This window comes from Pipra filicauda, unplaced genomic scaffold (assembly GCF_003945595.2).
Source record: "Pipra filicauda isolate LSUMZ 115617 unplaced genomic scaffold, ASM394559v2 scaffold14_size4853619_pilon, whole genome shotgun sequence".
In the NCBI taxonomy this organism is placed as follows: Eukaryota; Metazoa; Chordata; class Aves; order Passeriformes; family Pipridae; genus Pipra; species Pipra filicauda.
The window spans coordinates 1,669,783-1,682,352 of NW_024103985.1; the positions used below are offsets into that span (position 1 = coordinate 1,669,783).

Here is a 12,570-nt window from a genome sequence, read left to right on the forward strand (position 1 = left end):
CCACTCTGGGCCCTGCACTCACCCAGAGCCAGTCTGGGCCCTGCACTGTGCTGCCCTCCCTGCTGCACCTCCTCCTGCACTGGGTCATCCAGGCCTCGAGGGGAGGTGCTGAAAGCAAGCAAAGAGCGTCTGATGTGCAAGTCCTGATCTCCAAAGTTCTGGGCATATTTGCCCTATTTACACCAACTCTTTAAAAAACGCCTCAAAAGGTGTTCAGCCACTTGTGGATCTTCCCAACAACCAAAAGCAGAAACTCAACATATTGGGCTTTCAGGTTAGAAATATGCATGTGGAATTTATTTGCAAATAGCTTCAAACCTTGGAAGGGTGGCTTGGTGCAAATATATTTGTAGCATAACATGCTGTTGATGTTGCATGTTCTCCCCCAGCACTGCACAATGTAAAACTTGGTGACTAGATTGTGCCATGAGCCTTCAAGGATTCATCAAAGGACATGTCCCCATATTGCTGCCAGCCTCTTTTAGGGTAAACCTTCTGACAGTGAAAGGAAAGAGGCGTTCAGAGTAGGAAAAAAAGATGAAGCCACTAAAATGCAAATTTTATTCACAGTTGGCATGTTTATAAATATATATATTACATTCTTACAATCTACAGTACATTCTAAATATAGAGGGATCCAATCTAAGTGTTTGTGGGAGGGCGGGTGTGTATTAAACTGAGCAACCTAGATTCAATGATGGGAAGAGACTTAATAACAAAAGGAGGGCAAGGATTTACTCTGGAAAATAAAGGAAAACTTGAAATATAAGCTGGATTTTAGTTAGTGCTTTGGCACTTTGCCGCTGGCCATTGGAGACTGCTTTTGGACCTCACAAAAAATGTCATGGTTTTAGGGCTGGAGGGCACGTCGGATTGGAAGGGTAATCACTGAAATCCTACCGTATGTACATCCTTATCAGAAGAAAACAAAAGATAATCATCACCTCTGGGAGAAACAAATGTTATCTACTGAGTGTAGCTGTTCAGGCTTCAACGTTGAATGTGCAGCTCTCCCCTGTGACCTCCGAGTGCCCTCTAAACGTGCTGAGCGGGGGGCTAAAGAGGCAGGAGCAGAAGGAACTGAACAACCCGACCTCCCCCAGGGGAGGGGATGGACAAAGAGGCAGCTGCTGCTGGTGCTGAGTTCAGCACAAGTCACACTTACCCAGAGAGAGAGTGGCCAGCTTTGGTAAATGACAGCATGTAAAGCAAGTACCAGTGTGGTACCAACAGGGTCTGTGCTTGGCAAGAGCACACCGTGGAGGAGGGAGTGTGCATGGAGGGGAAGGAAGGAACCACACGCTTCCAAAGGTGACTGATGCTGGGAAGTGCCCTCAGGATACCAGATGGGGAACGCTCCAGGGAAATGGCTGGGAATACAAATTCGAAACAGGGCAATCAAAGAAAGTGGGCTTTTTAAAAATAGCTCGTTCTCTCAAACTTTCCAAAACAGACCTTCCTTAATATGAGTGATATTCTGAGTATAGATTATATCTTCTCCTATTTTACAAATTAGGAAATACTGAAAATTGGCTGACAAAGTTTATTACCTTGGCGTCTACTTAAAAAGAGAGTTTCAGTTTTAACTGTATATGTGTATCCATTCTCAGTGCTTGGGAGGCAAACATGCTGGTTGTTAAACAGCCCAGTTACTCCTTTTCCCCCTCCAGATTCTTTGGAAACTCATGACTCTTCAGCTCTGGGAGCTGCTTTGCTCACACTGTTGGTTTTTGTCAGCTTTAAATTAATGTCTTGGATGGATATTCTCTGCACATGGCTTGCATGACATGCTCTTTCGTGGATCTATTTATTCTGAGACCAATTTTTTGCTTTTAACCAAAGCTTGCAATATTGAACAGTAGAGCTGTGTGAACTTTGTAATATCCAAACTGCACTGGAGTTTGTTATATTTATTGATTTCCTGGGAAAGCTCAGAGAATGAAACCATATTATTTTGCTAAGGTTTTTTCTCGTGTTACCATGTATCAAAAAACCACACAGATCTCTCACTTCCATCTCTGAGCACAAAGAAGATTTGAATTTTAAGAGCTGTCCAGGATCTCTGCTCTCCCAGCTGCTTTTGGGTGGCTTCTTGGGGCTCCATTGAGTTATTATCCACCAGTGGATTCTTGTTAGCTATACAACATTTTGCCCCACTACCCAAAATTAAAGGCAGAAGGTGAGTGAAAAACAAACAAACGAACAAACCAAACAAAAAAGTCTTTTGTGTCTCATTACGCATTTTCGTGTAACCTCTCCATATAGTTTTTAAGTTCTTTGCATTCCCCCAGGTCCATATCCTGGCAGACCCATTTAATGTCATCCTCATTACTCATCAAGATTGAGTTGACAGTTGGACACCCATCATCAGAGGAGATGGTGGTAAAGGTGGTGAATTTAACCCGTTTCCTCTTAGAGGTAGGAGAAGTAGTTGGTTCACTTTTCTGTTCTTTCCCTTCAGTGAATGTGGTCTCAGTAGACCTGAAAGATTGTCCATTGATGTTTTTGGTGGCATTTGTGTTGAGAAGATATTTACTCTCTTCATAGTCCACTCCTCTGTCAATGGCTGTGATATGTTCTTCTTGTTGGGATGAGAAATTTATGTGATTCTCCAGAAGTTCTGTCCTGTTGCTCAGCCCAACCCAGTCATGAGAGTGGCTCATGCCTTCCTGCTCTTCAAAAGGAACTTGTTTGTTCCTGTACTTCAAAGCAAAAGTGACACAATTGATAAGGAAGACCAGAATTGCCAGGCAGAAGACTCCCAGGAGAGCATACATCCCTATCTCCAGGTCGCTGAGTCCCCTGGGGGACTGCACCAGGTCATTCTCTTCCAAGTCTCCGTTGTTTCTGGGCAGATCCACCTGTGCAGGGAAGCTCGTGAAGTCTATCGGCATGTTCTGACTGTCATCATCCAGGAGGCTTTCTCTGTCTTCTTTTCTACTTAGAATAGACCTCTGGGTGGTGGTTCCCCTGCCCTGCTCATGGCCCATGGAGGAGCTGTAATAGTGACCATCCCCCCCGGCTCTTTCCTGCCAGGTGTTTTTCTGGCGCCGGTCACTGGCGTGGTTTTCCAGGTGGACACCAGCACCCCTGTGTTTACTGTCACTGATGTTGGGGTTGGCATCTCCCTGCCCAAACTTGACTTTAATGCTACCACTTCCAACAGCTAGGATGCTCTTCCTTTTGGATTTCTGGCATGACTCACTGATCACCATCTCCACCTTCACCAGCGTCCCCTGGCCTTCTGTCTCAGCAGCAATCACAGGCCACTTGAATTTGGGGTCGTGGTGAATGGAGACCACCTTCTCATCCAGCGATGTGGCTGACAAGGAGAAGTCTTTGGGGTCATAAATATCCAGGGGCATGACAGATCCGTCACTGAATTGGATCCAGCAGCTGATGGCTGCTTCCTGTAGTATATAAAACAAATATACATACACTGAGAATAAACATCGAGGGAAATACGGTCTGTCCCGGTCTATTCCCTCCTTCTCACAAGATCCATATACCATTTGTAACCAGAAAAGAAATAAATAGGGAGAGCAATAAAATTAATATCCTGCCAAGATGTGAAGAGAAATACTAGTCTAAAACACTCATTGATAATAAGATTTGTTTCCACAAAGGTGCTTAAAGGAGCTGTATCCCCTGGGCTCTGCAGAATCTACTTCAGCACCATAATAAATTGCATGTCAGAAAGCATTACCAGTGACTGAGATCATTTACTGTTGTATATTTAAATGAAAAAAAAAAATTACATTATTTCTAAACTGCTTAAAATACAAAGTCTCCTCTTATTATTTTCAACACGCATTAAAAACCACCTAATACAGCAAGCAGGTCCATACATGGCTCCACACCTTCACTCCTTGATTTTTGTCTCTCAAATTAAATTAGCGGATTGTACAAGCAAAGTAAACCAATCAGTTGCTTCTTCAGGAAATGGCCAGGGTAATTTTCATGCTTGTTAGCAATTAAAAGCAAGACAATAATAAAGTTTAATCTTGTGTCACAGCAATGCAGATTGTGTACTTCAGAGTGCATGAAGGCTTGCTGAATGTAGATGAATTTGACCTGAGTACTAATTCTGTAACAGAATGTGCCTGGTGGTGCAGCACTCCTGGGAACCTTCACTTTTGGTTTCTAACTTGAAACCTTTCTGAAAACATGTGCTCACCCATTGCTGAAAATCAGGTCCTCTAAGGACTCTCAAATGGCTATCGAAAACTGCAGTGCTCCCTGAAAAAATCCTTGCATCGCACATTGATCATTTACAGACAAAATTCGAGGTGCTTTCCTGGAATCTTTTTCCTGTTTCTGATGGCCTGACTTGCCCTGTTTTGGTTGCAATATTTGCACCTTATTAGACACTGGAAAATCCACACCAGACAGACTCCTGGCTTGATCAGTAGATTCTTTAGTGTCTGAAATGAGATGAGCTTTTGTCCCTTGAGAGTTGGGATGACCCTGCTCTGAGAGTCTGAGACAGACACCCAACCAACAGATTAACTTGCAGAAGCTGTAATAAAAGTCCTGTTCCTTTAAATAAGCAGTTTTTCAAACAGACAGTATTTACATTCTAACTCCACACATGCATAGAGAATAAATATATATGATTATCTTTGAAATTGTTCCCAGCACGAAGTCATTCACCTGTTCATAGCATGGAGAATAAGCTTCCAGTCCTTTGGGATTGTACCATGCATAATCTACTGGCCTGATTCCGAAATCCTTCCAGCCACAAAACTCCCCCTGCTTCAATGAGAGATTTGCTTCTGTCTCTATTTCAGGACAGAGCCCTAAGACTTTCCTGACACTGCCATAAATCCCTGCTTTGTGTTTATTAATCTTTGGATGTTTCTTGAAGGCCGCATGGAATTTGTGTCATCAACTCTCATCCTCCCACTGTGTTGCTTAAACCTGCATAACCATTTATTAATTTTGCATTGCTTTGCTTATAGGGACTGGGCTCTGAAAATCATGGCCTGAGCAATGGAGGGAATCAGATGCCTTTCAAAAGAGAGTCAACCCTTGAAGGGTGGAGGACACACACCTTCCTCACTGGCTGAATACTGATCCAATGCTGTTCTGACTGTGCCCCTGCATCCAGAGAGGGACCCGTCCAGACTCCATTTCTGGGCACTGAAATGCCAGTGCTGGGCAGCAGAGTGGCAATAAATGCCATCAATCCCCGCTTTTGGGCTGATTTCAAGGCAGTTTGTTTAACTCCCCATGTCAGCAATGGACAGCTCACTGGCCTTATTTCCAGCTGCCTGGCATCAATTTCCTAACTCCTGGAAGACTGTGGGAGCCTGATGTTTATCACCCTATAAAGGCAGCAGTCCTGCATTATTTCTCATCCTGCATCCCAAGGATAAGACTCCATGATGAATTAAAGCATCTCAACAGCTGGCCAGACTTCAAACGTGCATGTCATGATCATTTACCTTTAAAGCTCAGAACATGTTCAAGTGTTAAGAGCCGGTGCATCCTTGATGTAAGTCCCAGACTGATGGATTTGGGTTGGAAAAATGTTTAAATTTCAAATGTATACAGAAGCACAAGGACAAACACGAAGCAGGGACTGATGGGAACATGGCAAGGTCCAAAAGCCCTTGGTAACTGTTGGTTCCCTAACACAGGAACTAAGAATAATAAGGGGAAAAAATGGTTTATGAAATCATAAATCAGGAAATGAGTCAGTGATGCTGATTCATATTCTAGTAATGAATCAGAATGAAAGGGATGTTCCCTGACTTCTTAAAGTGCTCACAGAAAGTAACTAAAAGAAGAAGAGTCTGGCATAATGCAAAACACTTTCTCATGTCAAGACGGAATTAAAGGGTTGATTTGGGTACCTGTGGTGGGAGGTTGAACTTGGCAATATGTCCTGTGATGTATTAAGTGCTGGATGGGACAGAAAGGGCATGTGTGTGTGTGTGTGTGTGTGTAAGGGGTTTGCTGCTGCTTAATTATGAAGCATCACTGAGTTGCCTGTGTTATTTATGGGATGCAGCCATGACAGATGAGGTGTTTGGTGACTGGGTTGTTTAAACACAGTGCCATTCCTGTGAGATATTTATTTTTCTGTTGGGGCATTCGGTGGCCTTCAGAAAAGTCTCCATAAGAAAAATGTTTCATTAGCACACTATTAATAAAAATCTGCTTGATTCCATGAGCTTGTAATGTCAGATGTGGTGACTCAGGGTGGTGTCCTCCCACAACACAACACATGTGGGCAACTGTACCTGCTTTGGGGACTGGAGCAGCTCTTGTGCCACTGCTGTAGCAAAGATGGCCTTGTTGCTTCCTGGGCTGAGCTGCAGAGAGAGCGACAGTCCAGTCACCAGCTGCACTCCCAGGTCAGTTATTGTCACCTTCTCATCCAGAACTGTCACTGTCTTCTCGGCCAAGATGGCATCTGAAAGGGGGGACAATATCTGAAAAGAAAAACTGAAGTTAGCAACAGCCATTTTGCACAGCACCAAGTGAAATATCTGCACAGATATTACAGCTCCTGTAATACAGATAAGGGATGTTTATGGTAATGGGAAGAATCCCTCATAGCAGACAGACACTATTAAAATATGATTAAGAACAGCTAGTCACATTTTATAACTCTTCTGCAATAATAAGGGGCTTATAAGCTTTTACCAATGTAATTGTGATCAGCTATGTCATTCACCTCTGTCACATGTATTAACTCTGCTTCACATGTATTAACTACTTGTAAATGTAATCTTTATGTGAAATGCAAGTATTTTATTATTGATCACATTTTTAGGTGGCATAAATATAATGCAATCCGTAGGTTTAAATAAAATCTATTCAACAAATGGCATTTATTTCTATCCTACGGGAAAAAAGGTTAATTTGTTGCTACAATAGCCACTCATGTTACTGTATACAAAGTTGATAGGGGAAATTTGTTTTGGTTAAGAAAATATGCACAGAGGTCAGTGCACTGATACATGACATCCAGAGATGCTCATTAGCAAGCAAGTTGAATTTAATGATCCATATAGGGTACAGAGCATTTTGGAAGCAGCTTATAAGAGGTATTCTTTACATATAACTTGCTCTCAGCTTTTTTTCTTTGAATTTTTCTTTCCACAGTTCTATGTGTATTTGTTGGAGCACTGCAAGTCCCAGAGCTCTGGAAAGTCTTTCAGAAAATCTTTAGAGACTTTACAGAAAGCCAGAAATCTCAAATCCCATTTCTCCAGCCCTGATGACCTTGTTATCAACAGGTGTGATGGTTGTTTTCTGCTTTGACAGTTTGGGATGATGAGCATGTCTGGAGAGCTACATTTTTTTCCCTGTTCCAATGTTTCTTAACATGTTTTCTTCTTTGTATTATCACTAAATTAATCTCTCTCCCCCTTTCTCCTTTTCCTTTTCTTTTAATTAATATTTGGATTGATATTCCAGTCTCAGTTCCTCAACCAGCACTTTTTCATTTGCTCTGTCAATGTAGGCTTTGAGAAGACTGAGCTGTTCCACCAGCTGCATGCCTTGTGGTAACCTACACACTGGCTCCAGGTTCAAAAACAGCCTCAGACAAAAATAATCAGAAAAAGCCTCTGAATATACAGGTTTGATCAAATCAAATAAAACTGCCATCTACTTTACTGTGGGGCACAAAATAAGAAGACAAAAATCATCTCTTCTGTGTCTTCCAGTCCTTGCTGCAATTCTGTCCCATTCAATAATTCGTGGCTCCAGTTTCTGTTGTTAAAGCTGTACCACCTCAGCTCCCAAGGTGGTGGGTTATGGGAGGAAAAGGAACAAGTGATTCGTTTTCCCTACCTGAATGGTTGTCATTCCAAGCTCCAGCCCAACCAGAACCTGCCCGTCCTGCAGCTTGGCGATTCTTGGCTCCTCCACCTGCATGAAGTCCCTCACCAGGTCAGTGATGTCAATCTGCCAGTCAGAGCCCAGCAAGAAGCTCGTCTGCCCACCGGGGTCCGAGGCTTCAGCCACAAACTGGGTGAGGACTCTCACCAGGGCGTGCTGGTACTGCAGGGCACAGCCCCTGCCCTTCCGCTCGTCCTCCTCCTCATCATCACTGTCTCTGGCTGGTCTGCGAGGACACCAAGAATAAGAAATTAATTTAAACTGCTGTTGGGAGAGTTTGGAAGAGGAGAGCTATTGCTGATGTAAGTTTGCAGCCTGGCTGCTGGACCAGGTTGCATCCATCAGTGCTTTCTGAAATCCGTCAGGTTCCCCCAGTTTTATCCTGTTTTCCTTGTTCATAACTGAGACCTCCAGGCTGCCTAGACCTCTGAAACAGCAGCTGAAATCACCAACTGCCCTGATAGCTTCCCTGCCACCTTGTCCTCTCCAAATATCTCCCATTGTTTTCTATGTCAAGTCTTAACTTTCAAGACCTTCACACTTTTCTTTCCGGATCTTCCTGTAAACATCTGTGTGTTTCCATGGAAATCTCCTCTGCACCTGCACACACATCCCTCTCTGTTGCAGTGTTCAGGTTGAAATCACATCTCCACCAAAATCTCTTTGCTGTGACACTAACAGGAACCTGGTAAAAAATGTCTTTATAGGCTGGTGGGAATACCAAGTACCTCCTTTATCAATTTGTTCTTCTTGTTCTTAATAGCACTGACAACAGTTGCAACCAGTTCTGAGCTGCCTATATCCATCCTCTGTCACTCACATGCCACCGACCTGTGGGTACAGACAATATCTTAAAGCCCTCATGTAAGAGTGTCCTGACTTTGGGACACTGAGCAGTGCCACTGCACCCTACGGTGATATGAAACAGGTATGTGCTAATTGTGACACTAACAATGGATGCATTAACTGCCAGGACCTGGGAAGAGGCTGCAGACTCACCACCCTTGCCAGAGCTGGTTCTTGCTGATGTCTTCTTGCTGCCTCAAGCCTGATCCCACCAAACTTGACCAATTGGCTCTTCCCACCTCAGTCATTAGCACTATAAAAGGGAATTGATTTCCAATACAGGATCATGCAACCTGCAGTTTCCATTTCCCTTATAAGTCCAGTGCAGGAGCCTATTGAATAAATGTCTGGTGACCTTCAAATTTACAGCAGAATTGCATTAAGGCCAAGTGAGCATGTTCAGATCCACTGGCCCTGACAGGTCTCTGGCAAGTGCACAGCCCAGAATGAACATCCTCTAATGAAAACCTACCTCTTATTAGAGATGATGGGGACTCTCCACCCCTTGATCTGATTTAGTTCTGTGTCAGAGACCTCTATCTGCAGCGGGAGACGAGGAACCCAGACTGTCATTTCTAAAGGGGCACTCAGATGCTGGTAAGTAAAATTAACTATGACATTCACTTTGCCTTTCATTTCCTTCCCATTGACAAAGACATAGTCACATCTGTCAGAAACCTGAAAAAAAGGAGAAAGAAAGAAAAAAATTAATGAGTCCCTTCACAAATTATAAAGTACACCACATGCTGGGAAAGTGGGTGGGAAGAAGAGAAAGGATCTAGATTTAAACAAGCTCCAAGTTCAGAGGACAATTAGGAATAACAAGAAAGGTGCCTGGTATGCCCTTAATAGCCTGTATAATTCAACATCATTTGAACAGGTTGGGCTCTTCTGCTATAAACATTTCCAGTACAATTTAAGATAAAAGAACAGCTTTTGGGTCCTTAATTCCCACTCCAACAGTAGGATAGTCCCAGTATAATGGCAGTGAGAGAGGATCCTTCTCCTTTCCCCAAAGCTCAGTCAGACTCTCCAGTTCTCCTGCTCTACCTTGTGTGCAGCCCAAGGAACACAAAATATCTGTGGGGAGGAACAGGTACAGGGAGCTGAGCAAGGGAAAAATTTCTCTAGTTGACCCCAGACTAGGAGAGAGGGTTTTTCAAGAGTCCCATTGCAGGTACCAGGGCATGGGGTGGTCACAACTAAAAACTAATCACAGGGAAGAGCTTCATCCCTGCTGCAAACCCGATAGAGGCCTTACACAACACTTGAGCAGAAGCTCAAGCTAGTCCTGATGTCTCTTTATTTATGACCTGCAGCTCTGGACATCAATATTGCAGAGAGTTAGTAAATCTCACTCAAGCGACTTCGCAGCTATTGCGAGGATCTAGGTGAGCTGACAGGACCTGTTCATTACAGTTAGTTAAAATATATGAATAAATGTACACGTCAAATAATTTATTAACTACCACTTTACCGTGCTGATGATCTGAAGGAATGATCTATTAAAACCCTGAACACTTTTCACAATCCATTACCAGCCAGGCCTTCTATTCCATTCTGTCAATGTATTTAATATTTGTCACTCCAGAATGTATAGCCTCATCCTCATCTGAATTTAATGCCATTTTCTACTTTTCTGTTTGAATGCTAAATGAATTTAAATCGTATTTAAATATCACCAGCTTTTTTAGGATAATTTGCATTTCTAATATTATTATCTTTAAACAACAACAACCCCCTCACAGACAGATCCATAGCAAATCCATTTCCATCCTTGCTTGTCTCAGCCTAGGTAATGTACCAGAAAAGGTTATCGTGGCTCTTGCAATGTCTCTCTTTTCTGTTTTAAGGTCAAAATCTTATAGTTGCTGTTGGTTTCAGCAGGAAAGTAAGGAGTTTGTTTACAGGTAGATTTATGTTTTTCAGGATAGTCTCATCTTTGCCTGTTTTACACCAGCTCTTAACAGCTCCTGTCAGGATCCAATTTCGTTGTGCTGCACAGCAAGACAACGCAGCTGCTGCCAAAAAAGCCTCAAAACATGGGGGTACAAAACCCAAGGGAAGGACCTCACGGCAGGCCCCCAGCTGGGGCCTCTGACACTGGTGTTACATCCACTTCATCACAATGCTGATCCAAACTGGCCTGGGCTGAGGAAGATGAGACTTGGCAAAACTCCGGGAGAAGCTCCATGTGAGGCTGCAGAAATGGCTACAGGGAAGGCTGGAGGCATGAGCACAGTCCCCTTCTGGGAGCAGCATGTCTGGGCAGCAGCAGCAGAGCAGACGTTGTTCTTGAGTCCTCGCAGAAGGCACGATAATGTGAGTGTGATATTTTCAGGGCAAGAACTACATCATCCTTCCTACCTGCAATGTCTAATAGCCTGTCCGACAGGCAGGAAGTGAGGAGACCTTCAGGCAGTGCTTGGTACATCTGCTCCTTCTCCCACCTTGCTTCTCTAACTGGAAATCATCTGCTCCTTGCTGGCACTGTGCTTATCCCTGTTGCCTTCTTGTATTTTAAGTGCTGTTCTCACACCAGACAACTCTCCTACGTGCTAATAAGCTTTGTCTGCTGCTTTCTGCCTTTCCTCTTTCCCCTGAGACACCAGTGAGAAGAGAAACTGGGTAGAGCCTCAAAATGCTGATTTCCACCGGAGAAGCAACAGATAAAGCTGAAGAGAGAGCGGCCCCAAGGTCACACTCAGCCCAGGAGCTGATTGCCCTGAGGTCCTGCACTTGCCCTCGTGCTCTGCAGGCTGGCCCAGAGGCACAAGTGAATGGTCTGAAGTCAAGAATTTTCACATTGGTGAATCTCAGCTAATTAACACATTAGGCAATTAAACGTCCCCAAGGGTGACAGACCTAGGACTGAAAACATTTCCTAGTGATTGAAGGCAACAGGTAAACTTCTGTGCTGCAAATCAGAGTTCAGGGCTGAGTCCAAACCTCTGTGTGGAGGCACTGGAGCCCTGCTCCCCAGCAGAGCTCCCCTGCATGTCCCCTGCTCTGCACTTCACCAGGGCTGCTGGCAGGGGACCTGCCAAACATCCTCCCTCCAGGGTAATGCTTCACTGTCTGAACAGTGGCTTTTAAAGCACATACAGACAGCACAGGTGGAATTTTGCTGCTGGTTTTATTAGTCTGTTAACATGAGGAGCAGTTCAGCACAGGGAGGCTTGAACATGACTGAGACTCTCTCCAGCCACAGAGATAACTGCTGAATTATGCTAGTAAGAGATGGGAATCAGACTATCAGATTTTAAATTCATCAATGCTCAAGCAATGACAAAAGGAAGAAAATTTGGCAGGCTAACAGACCTCAACTCCAACTTTATCAGGGTTTACTGCAAAAAGAGAGTTAAAAAAAGAATCCATCCCTAAAAACCTACCACATGAATGATTAAATAAATATCATGATCTTGTGCTTTCAGGATTATTATTTATAAAACAAACTGATGGTCAGGAAAAAAATGACTATGCTTGGGACACCCACTTGTGCCTGTTTCCCTTGCTGTAAGTGAAGTCAGCAACAACTATGAGCTCATTCAGCTCCCAGCCAGCCCTTCACCGCTTGAATGAATAAGCATCACTGTTCTGCTGCAGTTTGCATGCAGCCCTAACAGAGCAACATCAAAACATGGGGCAAAGTACAGTACATTTTCATAAATCAGGCCAGCACATTCAGAAACAGGTCATCAATAGACGGGCAGATTAGCCATGCCCGTGTTGCTGCAGACACATCCGAACTATTCATCTTCCAGCACAAGAGAAGGACTAAAGAGATGCAGGGAAAGAAGAAAAATCGAGCTTCTCCTTCTCTTTGACACCGTGGTTTCCCAAGCTGCCCGTCGGGAAAGAGCGAAT

General features: G+C 43.8%; 1 protein-coding gene across 1 annotated transcript in view; it reads right to left on the reverse strand.

The window, feature by feature from the left end:
* Positions 1 to 538: 538 nt before the first annotated feature.
* TMEM132D (transmembrane protein 132D) overlaps positions 539 to 12,570 on the reverse strand; it is a 228,451-nt gene continuing 216,419 nt past the window's right edge. The window contains exons 6-9 of the mRNA XM_027733166.2: positions 9,176 to 9,381; positions 7,810 to 8,083; positions 6,249 to 6,440; positions 539 to 3,410 (exon numbers count right to left, since the gene is read on the reverse strand). Of these exons, the coding sequence (XP_027588967.1) occupies positions 2,235 to 3,410; positions 6,249 to 6,440; positions 7,810 to 8,083; positions 9,176 to 9,381 (1,848 nt within the window). The 3' untranslated portion in view covers positions 539 to 2,234. The remainder of the gene's footprint in view (positions 3,411 to 6,248; positions 6,441 to 7,809; positions 8,084 to 9,175; positions 9,382 to 12,570) is intronic.